The sequence below is a fragment of the Artemia sp. Qi Xiang Cuo genome, chromosome 4 (genome assembly GCF_049724085.1).
Source record: "Artemia sp. Qi Xiang Cuo chromosome 4, ASM4972408v1, whole genome shotgun sequence".
NCBI classification, from domain to species: domain Eukaryota; kingdom Metazoa; phylum Arthropoda; class Branchiopoda; order Anostraca; family Artemiidae; genus Artemia; species Artemia sp. Qi Xiang Cuo.
In genome coordinates, this window is record NC_142797.1 from 72384988 (window position 1) to 72406566 (window position 21579).

Below are 21579 nucleotides of genomic sequence, written 5' to 3' on the forward strand. Positions count from 1 at the left end.
TGAAAGCACAGGGATGCTAAACAAAAGGAACACGCTGAATTACGTTTAGGGATTATTTGGGTGATACCGTTTTAGCCATTTTAGGGAATTATTTCGGCGAAACAGTTAGAGACATTTTAAAAGATGATTTAAAAGATGATTTTAGAAGAGGATTTGAGGGTGAAACTCTGTGGTCGTTATAATACACAAGTTCCATTTGAACAGTGTTGTGAGGTCCTCTACCCCAACCCCAAAGGGTCCCAATCCCCCTACCTCAACCCCGAAGGAAGTCCCCGGTCCCCAAAGGTTCACCGGGCTCCCAAAAGGCCCCCACCCCTTTGACCCCCAAAGGGCCCCTCCCTCTCCCTCCATCTCCTCCCCCCATCTCCCCTCCCCCTCCATCTCCTCCCCCTCCCCCTCCCCTCCCCTCCACTCTTCCCCTCCCCTCCCCTTCCCTCCCCCATTTTTTAATATTTTTTTGTGCATTGAAACACAGAACGACCCCCTCCCCCCGGTCCCTCCCCCAATTTCCGGATTTTTCAAAGTTCATTTTTTATTTCTTTAGTTGTAATGCAATAGTTGGTATATTTCAGTAGTGTTTGGTTGTGGTGTACCTTGTCACAGTTACATTTTCTTGATTTTTCAAAGTTCATTTTGAATTTCTTTCGTTGAAATGCAAGAGTTGGAATATTTCAGTAGTGTTTGGTTGTGGTTTACCATGTCACAGTTACATTCTCTTGATTTTTCAAAGTACATTTGAATTTCTTTCGTTGAAATGCAAGAGTTGAGATATTTCAATAGTGTTTTGTTGCGGTTTACCATGTCAAAGTTACATTCTCTTGATTATTCAAACTTCATTTTGAATTTCTTTCTTTGAAATGCAAGAGTTGGAATATTTAAGTAGTGTTTGGTTGTGGTTTACCTTGTCACAGTTACATTTTCTTGATTTTTCAAAGTTCATTTTGAATTTCTTTCGTTGAAATGCAAGAGTTGGAATATTTCAGTAGTGTTTGATTGTTGTTTACCTTGTCACAGATACATTTTCTTGTTTTTTCAAAGTTAATTTTGAATTTCTCTCGTTGAAATGCAAGAGTTTGAATATTTCAGTAGTGTTTGATTGTGGTTTACCTTTTCACATTTACATTTTCTTGATTTTTCATAGTTAATTTTGAATTTATGTCGTTGAAATGCAAGAGTTGGAATATTTCAGTAGTGTTTTGACGTGGTTTACAGTGTCACAGTTACATTTTCTTGATTTTTCAAAGTTCATTTGGAATTTATTTCGTTGAAATACAAGAGTTGGAATATTTCAGTAGTGTTTGGTTGTGGTTTACATTGTCACAGTTACATTTTCTTGATTTTTCAAAGTTCATTTTGAATTTCTTTCGTTGAAATGCAAGAGTTGGAATATTTCAGTAGTGTTTGGTTGTGGTTTACCTTGTCACAGTTACATTTTCTTGATTTTTCAAAGTTCATTTTGAATTTCTTTCGTTGAAATGCAAGAGTTGGAATATTTCAGTAGTGTTTGGTTGTGGTTTACCTTGTCACAGTTACATTTTCTTGATTTTTCAAAGTTCATTTTGAATTTCTTTCGTTGAAATGCAAGAGTTGGAATATTTCAGTAGTGTTTGGTTGTGGTTTACCTTGTCACAGTTACATTTTCTTGATTTTTCAAAGTTCATTTTGAATTTCTTTCGTTGAAATGCAAGAGTTGGAATATTTCAGTAGTGTTTGGTTGTGGTTTACCTTGTCACAGTTACATTTTCTTGATTTTTCAAAGTTCATTTTGAATTTCTTTCGTTGAAATGCAAGAGTTGGAATATTTCAGTAGTGTTTGGTTGTGGTTTACCTTGTCACAGTTACATTTTCTTGATTTTTCAAAGTTCATTTTGAATTTCTTTCGTTGAAATGCAAGAGTTGGAATATTTCAGTAGTGTTTGGTTGTGGTTTACCTTGTCACAGTTACATTTTCTTGATTTTTCAAAGTTCATTTTGAATTTCTTTCGTTGAAATGCAAGAGTTGGAATATTTCAGTAGTGTTTGGTTGTGGTTTACCTTGTCACAGTTACATTTTCTTGATTTTTCAAAGTTCATTTTGAATTTCTTTCGTTGAAATGCAAGAGTTGGAATATTTCAGTAGTGTTTGGTTGTGGTTTACCTTGTCAAAGTTAGATTTTCTTGATTTTTCAAAGTTCATTTTGAATTTCTTTCGTTGAAATGCAAGAGTTGGAATATTTCAGTAGTGTTTGGTTGTGGTTTACCTTGTCACAGTTACATTTTCTTGATTTTTCAAAGTTCATTTTGAATTTCTTTCATTGAAATGCAAGTGTTGGAATATTTCAGTAGTGTTTGGTTGTGGTTTACCTTGTCACAGTTACATTTTCTTGATTTTTCAAAGTTCATTTTGAATTTCTTTCGTTGAAATGCAAGAGTTGGAATATTTCAGTAGTGTTTGATTGTGGTTTACCTTGTCACAGTTACATTATCTTGATTTTTCAAAGTTCATTTTGAATTTCTTTCGTTGAAATGCAAGAGTTGGAGTATTTCAGTAGTGTTTGTTTGTGGTTTAAATTGTCACAGTTAAATTTTCTTGATTTTTCAAAGTTCATTTTGAATTTCTTTCGTTGAAATGCAAGAGTTGGAATATTTAAGTTTCTACGGCATTTTTCCAACTAATTCTCAATTTCATAATTATCCTACTACGCATCGTTCAGACTTTACATGCGAAATTCACCCGACATCGAGAGCGGGTTTCAGAATCCGTCACACTGGCCCAAAAATCTGGAACTCAATTCCAGCATCAGTTCGAGAATGCAGCAACAAGCGACATTTTCTAAGACTGGTGAAGAAATATCTTATGACATGCTAAGCATTTTGTTCATTAGGGTTTTCTTTTTCGTTGTTGTAAAATTTAGTTAGAAAATGACTGTATTTTCGTTGGCAATATTTTCAGCGCTAAAGTATGCCACCAGGCATGTGCTCTGTTTTGTGACATTTATTTATGTACGTTTTATAAATAAAAAATATTCTACTCTTCTACTCAGGGTTGCCATTCAGTGAAAATAAAAATCACTAGATTCTTGAAGAAAAATATATCACTAAATCAGCACATAAATCACTAGATTATTGACCAAAAATTACTAAAAACCACTAGAGATATAATACTCTTTTTCATTGTAGTTTATAACTGTTTTGTTTCTTTACCATGTTCTATACAAGCACACTTACAGGATGCGCCTGTATAAGATGTCAAAAAATATTTAAATACATTTTTATTTAAAATTTCACATTTGCAATGGTTTATCTAGCTTTACTACGTACTAAAAGAAGATATATAGAGATATGTGCATTCTTTTCAGCCTTATAAGCTGAGTTAAGATGGAGGTAGAACCTGGAAAAAAACTTTCTAGAGCCAAATAATATTGACGCACTGAAAATACAGAAGTGTCTTTCATAAACATAAGTTACTGAAGTTTATTCCGCCTGTTTCCCTAAATGTGGAAAAATACCTTTATATTGACGTTTTTTTCTCAGTCCGAAAATTAACCTTGAAATTATTAAAGATGCATTTAGCGTCTTTGTGCAGAGAATAGAACAAAATCCTTGCTTCCTCCCTGTATTTTCCGAAAAGGGTACCCTTGGCTTATACCCCGATTACTGAAAATTGGCCATCGGTGATCTAATCGAAAAGTATGCTTTTTATTTTTAATTTTTTTCTTGTCGATTCAAAACCCCAGTTTTGTTCAATAAAATATAGTAGCTGTTATCTTTTTACTCTAGTTGATGTAGGATAATTACTGAAACAATAGCAACCTTTTTATATTTTCATGAAAAAATTTAGTCCTACCCTCCACAAATTTCGATAGCGTGCAATAGCCCAAGTTATACAAGTCCAACGTGTTCTTTCACCCGTTATTTGTCTTTGTAGCAATGAAACTGGTCATCATAGATCGTACATTATCCTTACTATGCTTAGCAAATTATCCCTAGCATATTGTCATCCCCAGACCTCAGGGGCTGCTTGGGTCACATTCAATCTAGAGGTGTAGTTTTGGAACCTTTCAAGTATGCTAAACAAAATGGATATTTTAAACTTTTGGTCGAACAGTTTTTGGTGAAAAAAAGGGACGTGGGAGGTGTGCTAGTAGCCGTCCGATCTTACAATAAGATCAGACAAATAAGTGAATTTGGAGAATTATGGGAGTTTCGATTGGATATTAGAAGTAAATATTAAAACCAATAGACAATTCCAAAAGCAGGTACCCCTCTTACTCCCAACCGACTTCAATCATCAAAATATGTTGACTTAATCTATCTAGTTATATTGCAAATCCTATTATAGAAAGCATTGAGTCCTATTTTCAATGATTTCTTTTTTATTTAGAAAATTATATTTATTGTATACCTACCTTCCAATTAATCAATGACTTCATTTCTGTTCTGTTTACAGATGTAGAGAATGTATTCACATCCACCATTCACTCCACTTTCAAAGATTTTTACAGAAGAAAGTCTAATTTGGAACTGATAGATTATAGAGAAAAAAAACCCATAAATATGAAGACAAAAATTAGACCTGGGCAAATCTTGTGAAATAGGAAGTAGAGAACATATTTTCAATTTCGTGATTCAATAGGTTCGCCTTTTATCTTGATGATTACGCTTTGTTGTCTATATCTAATATAGCTGATTTCAAATATATAAGTTTTATCAAATTTATTCATATCAATCAAAAGTTAGGCGCCTGAGAAAATTTGGCTGATTTTTGAAAAAAAGGGAGGAAAACCCCGGGGTTTATGTGGGAGGATCTTTCCATGAAGGAAGTTTTCACGGGGGAAGGGACATTGCGATGAAGGGGACGGCGGACTTCCCAGCATCATTTAAAAAAAATCAGAAATTAAATAAACAAAAACAAGTTTTACAACTCCAACAGCAGGAACATGAAAACTTTAAACGAACAGAAAATATTACATATATGATTGGGTTCACCCCCTAGTCAATACCTCGCTCTTTAAGCCAAAGATGTTTTAGTACTTTCATAAGAGCTGTTTATTCTAATTAACGGCCTTTGTGATTAAGCGGTCATTTTTAAAGAATTGGAACAAAATTCGAACTTTCGCTTAAACAGCGAGGAATTGACAAGGGGGCGTACCCTTAAATATACGTATTAAAAATATATGAATATAGAAGTTCGTTACGTAAGTTAATTCGTAAGCTACAAATATTTATCACTAATAAAGACGTTCGCAAATAAAATTAAACAAGTTTCGAGAAAGCCATTTAATCAAATAAAAGTAAATTAATATGAAAATTTTGTTTTAATTATTTATGTACGGTGAACCAAGAACAAAACCTGCCTTTGTTCAAAAACGTTAAAAATTAAATAAGGAAAACAAGTTTTTTTTAACTGAAAGTAAGGAGTGACATTAAAGCTTAAAACGAACAGAAATTATTCTGTATATGAAAGGAGCTGTTCCCTCCTCAACACTTCGCTCTTTACGCTAAAGTTTGACTTTCTCTAAACCATATTTTTTTAAACAATGAAAAACTTTAGCGTAAAGAGCGAGGCGTTGAAGAGGGGACAGCCCTTTTCATATACGGAACTATTTCTTTCGTTTTAAGTTTTATGTCGCTCCTTACTTTCAGTTAAAAAAACTTGTTTTTTCTTATTTAATTTGCATAAAATCTAATTTGGAACATGTCGAGAATTGCAGTGAATCACTATTTTGTGGATTTTGTTTTTAATCAGCTCCATGGAGTGAGCGAAAACTTAGATTTAACGTAACCAGAACTTATTTTGTAATAAATATTTAAACAAAAGTTAATATAAGAAACATCGAAAAATTTAATTTATTTAATATCGAAAAATTTAAAAATTTAATACTAAAATAAAGGTGACATCTTCTTAAAAAATCAAACTACTTGAACAAAAATCTGAGATCAAATCTTCTGTTTAGATAAAAGATTAATGGTATAACTTCCCATCCTAACAGTCAAACGACAGTCAATGATTAATTTTAAAAAATGAAGTTTTTCTTGGGAAGTAAAGAGCGAAGTTGAAACTTAAAACAAACAAGAAAAACTCTTTCACTGTATATGCAAATAAACCAATTAAGGATATTACCCTACAACAGATATCCGACTCACTCGGGGTGTTTCGGGTTCACGATATGTGTTTGTAGTTTCAATCGCCCTGCCACCCGCATGTGATAATATAAAGTTTTTTTTTAATTATTCTTTGTTTCATTACATATTATGCGACAGTATTTTTCATAATTTAAATATATTTAAATTATTATTATTTACATATAGCTAAATGAATCATACAATGTTGACCCTTCCTTTTTTTATTCATGTATTATACAGAGGCCAGTCGCTCAATAGGGTCTGAGCACGCTCAATACTCGCTGATGGATCACTGGTGGATCATCGGCGATTCACTGGTGGTTCGCGACCAATAGTTCGGGAAATACAGCAATAAAAAATTCTGTTATCTTAGTTTTCTTTTGCCTCATTAACGAATAAGCCAGAAATTTAAAACACAAAAAATAGAATATAAAAAGATAATATCAATTCTTTGGTACTTTTCTTTGCTTTTTTTGTTTATGGAGTATGGCAGTTTTATGAATGCATATCTTGTTATTTATAAATTATCTAAACTCGTTATCTGATAAAAGTGTTTTATTTTTTGCAGCTTTTTGATCATATTGCGGAATGCCTTTCCCTATTTGTTCATGAATTTAAAATTGACAAAGAAGTTCTTCCGCTTGGTTTCACCTTCAGCTTTCCATGCCAACAAGAAGGCCTGACGAAAGCCAAATTAGTCCAGTGGACAAAAGGATTCACCTGCTCTGAGGTGGAAGGCAAGGATGTTGTTGATTTGCTTCAGCAAGCAATTCAAAGAAGACGGGTAAGACTTCATTTCATTTTCGTTTTCATCTCTTTTTCTGTTTAATTTCCATCCTCTGTTTCTCTTTAAGTTTGCTTGTTTTAACACATTTTAACTGTTTGCCCAATTTTTCACTAAACGGCTGCAATTCAGCAGAGACTTGAAAGTACATATTATAAAAATATGACTCACTACAGCCCCAAGCCACCCGAGGCCAACAAGACTGTGCACACTCCTCCATCCCAAACAAACAGTTCGTGGTAACAAACTGTAAGTAAGAGGCGACCCGGCCCAATAGTAACCGAAACTCTAAAAAACAGAGTTTTGATACCAAAAGATACATCAAAAGAATTGGATTTTTATTCTGATTTTAAATATGTAAATTTTATCAAGTTTAGTCTTACCAATCACAAGTTAGGAGCCTGAGAAAATTTGCCTTATATTTGAAAAAAAGAGAAAAAAAACCTAAAAGCAATTAAATCTTAATCAAAATGATACCATCAGATTCAGCTTATCAGAAGGATTGCAGACACGCGTTTATTTTTTTTCCTTTCCGAAAGGGTGATTGTGTCCTAGAATGTCGTAAAAGGGCTCATTCGAACGAAAATTAAAAGTTCTATTGTCCTTTTTAAGTGATCAAAAAAATTGAATGGCAACTAGTATCGCTTTTTACAAAAAAACTGCATTTTCATGTTCAAGCTATACTTACCATTCTACCATTGGATTCTTTTGACTATTTCTGGAGTATCCACTTTAAAAAGCACAACTTCATATCTCGAAGGTGTATCGAATAATGAACGAGTACTACTTCATTATTATATTTTGGTTTTTCTTTTTTTTCGCAGCTAACTTGGCAATAGAACAGTGTAGTGTTTAATGGCTCATTTTATAGGAAGTTGCTACATCACGTACATTGTGCAAGTAAAAACAAATTAATTTTTAAAATATCATATAGTTCGTGGTAATGAACTGTTAGTAAGAAGTGACCCGGCTCAATGGTAACCAAAACTCTAACATACGGAATTTTGACACCAATAGATACATCAAAAGAATCAAATTTTAATAGTCGAAAGTCATTAGAAGGGAACTAAGATCCCATCCACGCCCACCATTTCCACCATTCAATCAGAATTGTGAGATAGTCATTTTGTTCAATGCAGATCAAAGTTCTGGAAATTATGTCTTTGAGCAGGACACTCCCCCAGGGCAAGGGTTATAAGTAATGCCCTGGGGGCATATAAGGTTTTTATTAAAAGCTTTGTCGTATAAACTTTAAAAAAGGCTCATTCGATTGGAAATTGAAAGGACTAGTGCTCTTGTTTATAGTCAAAAGTGATTGGAGGGCAAATAACCTTACCGCCCACCTTTTCCCAAAACACATCCAATCAAGATTTTTAGATAGCCATTTGTTCAACATTGAAAATTTTGGAAATTAGGTCTTTGTGGATGACAAACTCCCCACAGCCCTTAGTGTAAGGGTTGAAAGTTATGCCCTGGGGGCATAATAAGCTTCTTATAAAAAGCGTTGTCGTAGGAACTTCAAAAGGGGCTCAACCAATTGGAAACTGAAATGGCTAGTGCAGCTTTTAAAATTAGAAAATGATGGGAGGGCAACTAGCACCCACCTCCCCCTCAAGCTCACCCTTTCCACAAACACATAAAATCAATATTTTGGGATATCCATTTTTTTCAATGTAGTTGGAAGTTCTGGTAATTATGTCTATGAGGATGACAGCCCCCCTACAGCCTTCAAGGCAGGGGCTGTAAGTTATGCCCCGGGGGCATATAAAGGTTATTTTTTATTGAAAGCGCTGTTGTACAAACCTCAAAGGGCTCATTCGATTAGAAACTGAACGGACTAATGCCCTTTTTAATAGTCGAAAGTAATCAAAGGGCAACTAACGCCTTTCTCACGCCCGCCATTTCTCCAAACAAATCCAATCAAAGTTTTGAGATAGTCATTCTGTTCAACGTAGTTGAAAGTTCTGGAAATTAGGTCTTTGAGGATGACACCCCCCCCCCCACAGCCTTCAGGGTTAAGGTTGTGAGCTATTCCCTGGGAAACATAATAGTTTTATAGAAAGTGTTGTCTTAAAAATTTTAAAAAGGCCTCATTCGATTGGGAATTGAGATGACTATTGCCATTTTTAATAGTCGAAATTTTCTGGTGGGGCAATTCCTCCTCCCCCAAGCCCATCATTTACCCAAAGATTTCAGATCAACATTTTTTTCAGCGTAGTTTTAAGGTTCTAAATTATATCTTTGAGAATGGTAATCCTCCCCCCATAGCCCTCAGGACAAGGGTCGTAAGTTATGACTTCGGGGCATAAAAGGTTCGTATAGAAAGTTTCGCCATAGAAGCTCCAAAAAGGGCTTATTTGATTTGAAATTAAAAAGACCAGTGCCTTTTTAATTAGTAAAAAGTGATCATAGGGCGAATGCCCCCCCCCATGCATAATTTTTCCAAAAACTTAAAATTAAAATTATGAGATAACTATTTTGTTCAGCGTACCCGAACAGTCTGGAAATTTTGTCTTTGAGGATAACAAAACCCAAAACACTCAGGATAAGGGTTGTAGGTTATGCCCTGAGGACATATAAGGCTTTTATAGAAAGCATGGTCTACACCCAATAACCAATACTATATGCAAACATTTGGCTAAGTTCATAACTTGCTGCTCTTCCCCTGGGGATTGTGGGGAGCATTCCTCCTCAAAGACATAATTATTATATTTTACGATTTTTCTGAACAAAATACCTATCAAATTTTTTTTATCGGTGACTGTGATAAAAATGAGAGTGGGAGGGGGCCTAGTTGCCCTCTATTTTACCTGGTCAATTAAAAAAGGCACTAGAACTTTTAATCTCCATTCGAATGAGCCCTCCTGCAATATTCTAAGATAACTTGGTCGATATAATATAATATTTCGTGCATTGAATTCTATATTTTTTGTTTACTACCAATTTTTAGAGCATTTTAGGACTGTAAAATAGGAAAAATTAAATGGAAGTAGCATTGATTAGAGGTGATGATAAACAAGGTCGTCTCCAATGAGTTACTAGGTTTGAACTCCCCTCCCCACTGAAATTTTGCTTGATCCATAAAAAAGTAACAAGACAACAAAAATCCTGGGTACACCCTAGCTACTAAGGGCTTCACATCAAGTATTAATCATTTTTGGACCTGTCGGCCTTTAACTGAGAAGAAACTGAGAGGGAAAAAATGCGTATAAAACGTGAAAGCTCTTAATAAAAACACGATTCTGCTTGTATACCTGGTAAATTTGTTTTATTACGCAGAGTAGCCTTATAACTTGTCCATTCCTCCATCTGGTTATTGTGATAACCAGATGTGAGAAACTCCATCTGGAATATCTCCATCATTACTCCAACTGTTATTTTTATAACAGTTATATGTAAATCAAAATCATGAAAAAACCAAATGGGAATGTTGATTTCGCTTAAACAATAGTCAAATAAAATATGACCACTGCGTTTTATGCCAGAAAGCTATTCTCTCCTTTGACCTCAGTCTTTCTTTCACTTTAGGACATTAACATTGAAGTTATGGCAGTTCTAAATGATACTACAGGAACCTTAATGGCTTCAGCTTATAAACAGCCTTATTGCAAGATAGGGCTAATAGTTGGTAAGTTCGATTTGTTTATTTTAAAAGCTGCGTAGCTTTTAAGCACAAATGACGAAAAAGAAAAAAATATTGCTCCTGGGATCAATCTTAGGTCTATTTTTGTTTGAAATTTCTTTTTAAAACTCCAAGCCTTCTGGAGTCCACTTTAGCATTTTTTGGGCTTCTTGATGATTTTCCATCTTCAGATGATGGAGGGTTACTAACTCTTGCTCTTTCTTTTCAATCTACTCACAAATGTTAATATTCCTCAGGAAATTGTAAATACATCTTTACTGCAGTCTTTCATAGTTAGCTGGTGGACTTGAGAGTAGCAATACATTAATGCAAGGCTAGAGTTCTTTGTTCTTGTAGATCGTCCTAATATTGAGGACTTCTTGGCGGATGATTAACATCCAAAAGTTCATCAAAGACTTTTCTTTTAATTTTTCAAAATGTAAAAGTTCGTAGGGCAGTATGACTTTTTGGTTACATGGTGCCGGGATGGACCGTAAAAATAGATAAGAAAAATCAGTTAGTTTTGACAACCCTTTTTGTACGCAAAAATTAAAGCAAAATTCATTTCCAACTCGCCTTTCCTGTACATATATAAACAAGAACATTTTGAAAAATCTCTGGTGTGTAGTTTGGTAGTTTAATCTTTGGTAATGCTGTCTGAAGTATAACTGATGGGGAAGAAGCGATTGCACTGTATAGTGCAATCGCACTATTTGCACTATAACTACAATTTGCACTATAGTGCAAATTGCACTATTTGGTAGCTGCATAGGTAGCTGCATAGCTTTACCGGTCAGACTTTTATTCTGATTCAGATGTTTCACCTACCGCCTCAGACTAAGAATGTTCCAATTAATGGTCAAAATTTGTTTTATCCCCTCTACTTGGTTCTCGTGACATAGTATTATTAGGTAATTGTAGCTTACTGTTTCAAATTTTGAAAAATTGACTGAAATATATATAAAACAAAGTTAGTTAAATAAATACTGGAGATGGGGTGTCAACATGAAAAAGACCAGGAAATACATGCAAACTACAAAAATTATGAAAATAATGATTGAAAAAATAAAACCTCTTGCCAACAGAAATTACAATGAATAAATTATAAATGAATTATGACAATGAATAAATTAAAATAAATTATGAAAAACAAGAAAAAATTATAAATGAACAATAAATTAAATTGCCAAGAAAAACTATGGTAATGTCAGCCAATGAATAGAAAAGAAGTGATAATAACAAAAGCAGATATTTCGGCAAGGAAGTATCGGCAAGCCAAGTCGTTTTCAGTGCTCAAAAAAAGAAAAACATTTGAAGCTAATTTAAACCGAACAGAACTGTATTTTTTTATTATCTCTATCGTTATAATTTTTTTAACTTACCCCATAATTCAACTTTTATTTATTTCTAGGTACCGGTACAAACGCTTGTTACGTTGAGAAGCTAGAGAATATAGAACTCTGGGATGGGGACTCAGATGATCCTCAACAGTGTTTAGTTAACACTGAATGGGGTGCCTTTGGAGATAACGGCTGTTTGGATTTTGTTAGGACAGACTTTGACAAAGCCCTAGATGCAAACACTTTAGATCGAGGAAGACAATCGTGAGTGCAGTCATTTTTTGGCCAATTTTGTTTTATTTTCACAAGTTTAATATTTTTTAAGCTAATCAAATGCATTGGGTTATTGCTATAGATGCAGCGGTTGTATGCTTGATACAATAAAATTCCAGAAGTATCTACGTCTTTAATAAACAAAACGTAAATGAGACTAAAATAAAACACAGGCAAATAAGTACTTTCAGTATTTCAACATGCCACATCTGCATGGCGTGCAGACGCATTTATAGCCACAAAGAAAAAATATCCGCTCTATGAGCCAATTTTTAGACATTTAAGCAAATTATGAAGCAAAAAAAAAAAAAAAAAAAAACAAAAAACAACGCTAGGCATCAATTTGTCGCAGTTTTTTTACTGGTTTACAGTTTTTTGTAATACAAATTTAAATAATACAAATTTAGTTTTTTGTAATACAAACACAAATTTATCGTTCTGTATAACGACATCCTAATCTGATAAAAAGATGCCCTAAAGCCCTAAGATTCTTAAATCAATTTTGATTTACCTAAGTCAGTACAAATTTCGCTCAAATCATCGAACTTTATATCATCAACAAATTTAATAAGTCATAAATCCAAGAAACCCTCCCTAGTACCTGAGGTCATGTCTGGACTAAAAAAATTACTGCTGTATACTGTATATTTGTATAAGAAATTGAAAGAGGGTTTATTTTCTTTCTGCCCCACACTAAATGAAAGTCATTTAAGAAAGTATAGATAATAGACTTCCATTTCAAATCCACTTTACCTTATTATTTCGTCTACACAATTAATAATTCTAATGTTTTTTTGTAATTTATAATCACTAGTCCTATTTTTAGATATGAGAAAATGATATCTGGCAAATATTTGGGTGACATTGTACGACGCATTTTGGTATCACTGGCAAGAGATAGCTTAATTTTCAATGGAACCTCTTATGACTGTTTATTACAACCATACATATTTGAAACTGAGTACATTAGTAATATTGAAGAGAGTCCAGAAGGAGACTTCACCAACTGCGAATGTATATTCAAGGAGCTTGGGGTCAAGTTTATAACTCAGGACGACTGCGCAAAAATAAGGTAAGACATTTACAATATGTTGTAATGACTGTAAAAATTTTATTTTGATAGAGAGGGGTTGCCAAATTATGATAATTTGATCGCTAATATTTCTTTAAATCAGTCTGGCAAATTTATTTTGACTATTCCTTTTCTTTGCTGCTAATCTGACATGATTAATTATTTAGGAATTTTTCTCCTGTCTAAAAAATGTTTTCAAAGGTAGCGGCTATAAGGACTTCTAAAATTTTGAAGTAGACGTGTCAAATTTATGGATTTTGATTGCCAATTCTTAACTTTGTCCGGGAAATATATTTTGAGGGTATTCAATCTCATCTAATTTAACCCTCTTCCTCCCTGAAAATTAACAATTATTTCTAAGTAGTGTCCCTATCGTTTATTTCGCTAGTTTCTTTCACCTTAGCGCGAGAAAAGGGATAAACCGGAAACATATAGTTTAGGTTATATATTTGCTTATTAGGGGGCTGGGGGTAAAGTATTTGAACTAAAAAAATAGTTCTACTTCATCATATATGGAATATATGACTTTAATAGCTTTGTAATATAACTTTGTATATAACTTGGTCCGGGAAATATATTTTGAGGGTATTCAATCTCATCTAATTTACCCCTCTTCCTCCCTGAAAATTAACAATTATTTCTAAGTAGTGTCCCTATCGTTTATTTGGCTAGTTTCTTTCACCTTAGCGTGAGAAAAGGGATAAACCGGAAACATATAGTTTAGATTATATATTTGGGCATTAGGGGGCTGGGGGTAAAGTATTTGAAGTAAAAAAAAAATAGTTCTACTTCATCATATATGGAATATTTATAGCTAACACATTTTGTATACAGACCACCTATACCTTACCCCCTCCCCCTCCTAATGTGCAAATATATTGCCCAAATTTGTTTCTAAAATATTATATTTTTATCATGCTTATGTATATTTTGTTAGGATTAACTTAACTTCACTTCTTGAGTGGTAGTGGGTATATCATTCAAATATCGTTAAATGTGTTGTAAAACAAGGTTAATTTCTTCGAGGACCCAGACAGGAAAAATAACGGACTGTAAGTAAGGAGTGATATGGCTCAAAAGTAATCGAAAATCTAAGAAACAGAATGTGACATCAATAAACATATCAAAAGAATTTGCTTATTATGCTGCTTCCAAATATTTAATATTAATTAAGTTTAGTGTTACTGATCAAAGGCTACGTGCCTGAGAAAATTTTCCTGATCCTTTAAAAAAGGGGGGAAACACCCCCTTAAAATTTAAGCACAAAAATCACTGTCAGATTCAACGCGTCCAAGAACACTATCGTTTTAACCCCTCATCGGCAAAAAAAGTGGAATTTTTTATTTTTGCCAGAAGTAACATCACGGATATGTGTTTTTTAGCTTTTTTTTAGGGGTGATCGCATCAAACCAATAACCCTAGAGCATTGAGAAATTGCTCATTCAAACAGAAATTAAAGATTGGAGAGTAACTGGCCTACCTCCCACGCCCATTTTTCCCAATTTTTTCCCATCGAAATTTTGAGGTGGCCATTTTGTTTAGCATAGTCAAAAGATTTAATAACTTTGCGTTTGAGGGTGATTTTACTCTCTCCCCCTACATCCCCGAGGGAAGGGGTACAAGCTATGAACTTCACCCATCGTTTACAAATAGTGTTGTCTATTTGGAAGTATACGTATAATTTTCGGGGGTGGGGGGATTGTTGGCGGGGAAGGGGAGGTTATGTGGATGGACCTTTCCACAAAGAAATTTTTCTTGGGGGAAGGAACTTTTCATGGAGGGGGAGCTGGATTTCCTGGATATTTTTTTGCAACTGAAAGTAAGGAGCAACATTAAAACTTAAAACAAACAGTAATTGTTACGAATTAGAGGGGGTTTAACCCCTCCTCAATACCACGCTCTTTAAAATAACATTTCTTGAACTTTTAGAAAAAGATTATAATTTTAATTAAACGGCACTTGTATTTCATGAGTCCGTCTTAAGTAATTGGCACACAAATTCAAAAATAACAATTGCTGTTCGTCTTAAGTTTTAATGTCGCTCCTTAATTTTGAAAGAAAAACTCAATTTCTTCAATATAACTTTATGAAAAAGACCCACATACAGTCATGAAGTTCCAAATACTAGCATGTGCAAAATTTTAAAACGTGAGTCGAAGTCCACTTAAATTCTGGTAAAATGACACCAAAGAGATTTTAGGTTGTTGCGGATTTTGTTTGAGTCTGCATCTGTCTTTGGGAATCAGCTGATTGTTAGTTTTTAGATTTCTAATTATTAAAAGCACTATTCTATTTAATTAAATAATTCTGGTTATTTTGTTTTCGTGGTTTGATGTGACAACGCTTGCGAAAACCCGCCCAAATCAGTATTTTGAATTAACTAAAATAAAAAAACTTAGGAAATCAAGCCAATTTGGTTGGGCAGTTAAAAATGTCTCGAAGTGGGAATCAAGAGGGAATAGGACTGATTTTAGTTCAAATCTTTTTAATTAATTTTTGAGTTATGCTATATGTTTTCAAGATATTCCCTTTCTAACTCTTCATTATCTTCAACCTCAATATCCTCTAAAACTGTTCGTCTCAAGTATATTTTGTTAATATATTCTTTTCTTTCTATTTCAAACAACGATCATGGCTTTTTGGATTACAAAGAAGTAACATTTTGATTTTAAATGCTCTTATTATTGTTTGTGCTCTTTGATATTCAGAAGTTTTTTTCTCCTTAGATACGTTTGTCAACTTATATCAAGAAGGGCAGCCTTTTTGACTGCAGCTGGAGTTGCAGCACTGCTAAATAAGATTAACGAAAAATATGTAGTCGTGGCAGTTGACGGATCTGTTTATGCATACCATCCTTTTTTCCACAAACTCATGGTGGAAAGGATAAACAAACTCATCAATCCTGGATTGACTGTAAGTACATGATATAAATATTTAAAAACTTTTCGGTACAATATCAAGATTTGTCAAATTTTGAAATAAGATCATAGAAAAACAGTTGTGTTTTTTATAGTGAGGTTTTTCGTACCTGGATCCCGTCAATTTTACCCCAATAATTGTTCAAATGTTGATTTTCGAGAAATATTTGTCTCAAAGTTTTTCTGGAATCTGGCAACAGTGAATTTAAAATGGACAATTTTCTCAGCAACATTCTGACTTGTTAGTAATACGTTTTATAATCCTGCAACCAGATTTCTTAGTGAATTAAAAATTAAAGTTCTTAGTGAATTAAAAAATAGTCAGCTACATGGCGTCACTGTCACCACGACGCCTGAGTTCTGGATCTGTTGGTACTCATGTAAATTACTCTAAAACTATTTTCTACAGATGCTGCTGTGCATCACTGCCCTAATCCTTTTGCATATAGTTTAAAATTGAGCTACTCCAAGTGCCAAGGACATCAGATAAAGTATTTTTACCCCACCTCCCCACTGTAATCCAAATCCATTCTAACCTAGGATTTTCTGTGATCCTTGGTTAAAATATGTACCTACTACAAAATTTTTTGTAGTAGGCTGTTTAGAAATTCCATCAAACAGTTCGTGGTAACGAACTGTAAGTAAGGAGTGACCCGGCTCAATAGAAACCCAAACTCTGAAAATGAAATTTGATACCAGTAGATACATAAAAAGAATCAGATTTTTATGTTGATTTGAAATATATAAATTTCCTCAACAAATACGATCTTTATCAAAAGTTACGAGCCTTAAAATATTTGCCTTATTTTCGAAAAAAAGAAGGGAGATGCCCCTAAAAGTGATATAATCTTAATGACAACCAAATCTTCAGATTCAGTGTAGCACAAACCTCTACTGTAGATGTTGCAAGTTTGTGAAATTTTGCAATTTTTGCCAGAAGAAAGATCGCGGATGCGTGTTGTGATGCGTTTTTTTTTTCTTTTTCCCTGGGATAATAGTATAAAACCGGTGGTCCTAAAATATTGTCATAGGGCTCATTCGAACGGAAATTAAAACTTCTAGTGCCATTTTTAAGTTACCAAAAAATGGAGGGCAATTAGACCCCCTTCCGCACTCATTTTTTCCCAGTCAACCGATTAAAATTTTGTAGATAGCCATTTTTTCACCATGGTCGAAAAATACAGTAACTATGTCTTTGAGGATGACTTAATCCCCTACTGTCCCCGGGGGAAGGTCTGCAAGTTATGAACTTTTCCCATTGTTTACATTTAGTATAGGCTATTTGGAAATATATAGAAGTTTTCCGGTGGGATTTTTTCTGGTATTGGGAGGGGGGTGTTGGGAGTTACGTGGGAGGATCTCCATGGGGGAAGGGACAGTGCTATGAAGGGGGCACGAGATTTCCCAGCATTATTTGAAAATAATGAAAAGATTTCCCAGCATTATTCAGAAATTAAATAATACAAAAACCAATTTTTTCAACTGAAAGTAAGGAACAAGATCAAAATTTAAAACGAACAGAAATTATTATTTATATGATTGGGTTAGCCCTCTAGTCATTACCTCGCTCTTTACGCTAAAGTTTTTTTGTACTTTCATCAGAACTATTTATTCTAATTAACGACCTTTGGTATTAAGGGGTCATTCTTAAAGAATTTGTAATTTACGTCAGAAAAAATTTCGAGAAAGCCATTTAGCCAAAAAACAGGAAAATTAATATGCAAATTTAGTTTTGATTATTCATGTACGGTGAACCAAAATCACCGCTGCATTAATTCAAAAATTTTCAGAAATTAAATAAAAAAAAAAAGTTTTTTTTTAGCTGAAAGTAAGGAGCAGCATTAAAACTTAAAACGAACAGAAATTATTCCGTATATGAGAGGGACTGTCTCTCCTCAAAGCCCCGCTCTTTACGCTGAAGTTTGACTCTGTCTCACGACTTTAATTTTTAGAACAATAAAATACTTTAGCGTAAAGAGCGAGGCGTTGAGGAGAGGACAACCCCTTTCATATACGGAATGATTTCTGTTCGTTTTAAGTTTTAATGTCGCTTCTTACTTTCAGCTAAAAAAAACTTTTTATTTATTTAATAATCATTCAGAAGTACTTCTTATTCATACCTCTGATTTCCAAGGAATAAGTCTTCGCATTTTTTGTTTTATTTATACACATTTGGAGTATAATGAACAATATTCAATTTTTTGGAAAGCAAAGGGTGACTTTAGCACTTATAACTGTCTGGGAATCATAAGATCTTATAATTGTTTGATAAGCGCTTACCCAAGGCAGTTTGGGGGTTGGGGGATGTGGGGAGGGGGGTTTATATGTATTGTAGAATTAATGAAGAATCCTGCTGAAAATGTTACCATCACTTGATATGCCACCTTTACTTTTTTTCATTGTGATTTTAGTATTTATTGTAACAAAAAAAAATCCCAAAATAAGTTTTCACACATCTTGAAAATATATTCAGGCTTTTCTTTTTCACAGATATTCCATCATTCCTTCCCTCTGAAGGATATCCCAATCCCCTTGACAACCCAGATGTGTACCATACCCCCAAACCCCCACAGGAAAAATACTGTGGGTGACATTAAATATACTTCTGGTGACAGTCAACTGGAATTTCGTATTCTGAAACATTTACTATTTACAGTTTCAACTCAAGCTTTCTGGAGATGGTAGCGGCAGAGGGGCTGCCCTGGTAGCAGCAGTTGCAGCGAGGCTTGAGAAAGAAAAATCTAACGGAAAGCTTTCTTAATTTCTAGTACCCTTTGGTTGCTAGTTATATTAATCGCAGTCTGTTGTTATCACTCATATTTTGTGCGAATTGTTCTTTTTTTCAAGAATTTTCAGTGTTGAAAAGCACAATTAAAGAAAGCCATCTTAAGCATTTATATTTGAAATATTGTTACGACTGTACAGGATTTTAAGTAGGCAATTGGAATTTGATAAGTATATAAATGTTGTTTTTAATTTATACATTCAACATGATATTTTGATGATTTTCATATCTACAGTTATAATCTTCTCTTTAATTTTCAAAGATTAATGTAAGTCATTAGATATTGCTTGGTCTATTTAATTTATATCATATTTGATATAATAAGTTGCTGCTCAAATTTTAGGCTCTAGCTATTCTTTAGTTACACATTATTATTATTCATTTTAAATGGCGTTATGTGATTTGATTGAACGTTATAGAAGTTTATTGGAAAAATTGTTCAGTACAATTGTTCACTGAATAGGGTAATTATAATGGACTTATACAATATATTTAATTTTTCACATTAAGTTTAGTTAAGTTACATTGAACAAAACATAGAGATCGAGTTAATATCAATAATTTTTTCAAGTAAAAACGTTATTTATTTCCTGAATTTATCTGTTATAACTATTACTATAAATCTTACATTGCTATTTTATAATTTAGAATACATCGAGTTTAAGTCTTCTTGCCTCTTTAGAAAGTTGAAAATTATTATTATTTTGGCCATTAAAATTTAGGTAAAATGTATTTAGAGTGTTTTTGTGATTCTCATTTTTAGTCAATTTTAGCATTAAGTAGTCATGTGGCTGTTTCCCATTGCTTCATAATTATCATATTAGTAAAATTACTATTTTTTTAGTTACTTTCTTATGCTTATTTTTTGTACAATAAACACGATTTGTAAAATTATTGCTTTCCATTGTTTCAATCAATTACAGGCTACTACTGTTTCCATCAATTAGGCTTAGGATTTGTTACTATAGGTAAAATAATAACTCAATACAATTTCTACGTCAGTTTGTCGGTGATTTATTAAATTGGTATCACCCTTAGCTTATTAGTTTTTAATTAACTATCTACAAAATAATTTTTCAAGGAAAACAAAAAAGCAACATTAAACTAAAGATGAACGGAAATAAAGTCAATTTTTTTATATTAATTGATTCCCTTTGTATTAAGGCACCGTAAATAAGGTATATTAGAATTGTTCCAGTGTCTCTATTTAAAGCATGGTCTCTATTTATGCTTTTTTTAATTGAATCTCCCTTAGAACGTTTTTACGTGTATCTAGAAACTTGGGGGAGAGTGAACAAAAAGCTGTGACAACTGTTTCGTTCATTTTATATTTCAATTTCCACCTTCAGTTACATCATAAACTTTTTATTGAATTTCTAAGACTAATCCCTGTTGCATCCTTTAAATACTGCGCTATGACAATATGTCTGAGCCTACCATTGATATACTGGTATACACAACTAAATTGGGAAGGGAGGGATAGGCTAAATATTTCCTCAAAAAGAACACCTTTTACTTCTGTTGTTTTAAGAATATCTTCCTGATCTTATAAATAGTTTTATTAAAGAAGGGTATACCAAAACTTCACAATAATAATTTTTAAGTCCAAAAATTCAAGGGGAAATGGATTTTACAAGCTTAATTTTGGCCCGGGGTATCCCTTGTTAAGCGAGCAACGCTTGAATGTGTGCTTTTATCGTTGAGGATTATAGGACTTAGGATTATTCGACTATGTGGCATCAATTTTGTAAGGGTGGACATTCGACAGTTCTTTCCAAAGAAATACACTTCCTATGGTATTGTGGGGATTTATTCGTAGTTTTATTCCTAAATGGTTCTAGTTTCAAAAGAAAAGGCTTACACAGACTTGTAACAAATGTATTTTTAAACATGTTCAGAAAAAACAAAAGGTACCGATTCTTGTACTTGTGAAGCAAACATTAAGGCTGATTTTTGTTCTTTAAGGAAGCATTATAACTCTATTTACTGTGAATACATTTGAAAACAATCTCCTGATTTAAGTTCCAAGCAGTCTATACTGTTATGTCCTGTGATTGTGTTTAAGTAGCGCCATCTATAACTCAAATCACGTGACATAAGCAGTCAATAGACTTAGGGTGAAGATGTTTCCTCTGAAAAGAAAAGTAAAACCTTAAAAAATAAATATGTCCAATAATCAATAGCTTGTAACTAAAATGTAAACTTGAAAAATTCACCAAGGAGGCAGAGAAAACTGAAGCGTTCAACGGTCAAGACCAACCGTAAGGAGTATACCTATACTTTCAAAGACTTGAAATAGCCCTTGAGAATGACCTAGATTTTTTGTAAAACAGTAGCTGATTTGAGTTAAGACACTAGGCAATATTGCGTTACCCCTTTTTGTTGACAAGGGAAAGCTGCAGAAGTATAAAAGTTTTCATCATTGAAAAATTTGATATTGCATAAATAACAAATTGTCTTCTTGTCGAAATCAGAAGTCATAAAGCTTACATACGAAACAGCAAAAGAAAGCAATAAAGAATGAAAGGTTTTTATATCCATTTTACATCTACTCACATATTTAAGCAGGCATGGTTTTTGAGTAAATACTAAATTTCGCTAAAATGACCAATGCTCAAGAGTCAGAATTAACTAGTCAAAATCATTCTGAAGGTCACTCCAATCTCGGGTGTGTATCACT

General features: G+C 33.4%; 1 protein-coding gene and 1 long non-coding RNA gene across 2 annotated transcripts in view; one reads left to right on the top strand and one right to left on the bottom strand.

Annotated features, from left to right (window-relative positions):
• The first annotated feature begins 3357 nt into the window (after nt 1–3357).
• LOC148953405 (hexokinase-2-like) lies at nt 3358–19774 on the top strand. Its single transcript, XM_089087952.1, has 7 exons — nt 3358–3363; nt 6674–6889; nt 10418–10517; nt 11923–12115; nt 12951–13196; nt 15923–16109; nt 18771–19774. The coding sequence occupies exons 1-7, from the start codon at nt 3358–3360 to the stop codon at nt 18873–18875; spliced, it is 1053 nt and encodes a 350-aa protein (XP_088944078.1). The 3' UTR covers nt 18876–19774.
• Nucleotides 19775–20804: 1030 nt separating this feature from the next.
• LOC148953406 (uncharacterized) overlaps nt 20805–21579 on the bottom strand; it is a 51786-nt gene continuing 51011 nt past the window's right edge. Inside the window, exon 7 of the long non-coding RNA XR_016141638.1 lies at nt 20805–21031. This is a non-coding gene — a long non-coding RNA (uncharacterized LOC148953406). The remainder of the gene's footprint in view (nt 21032–21579) is intronic.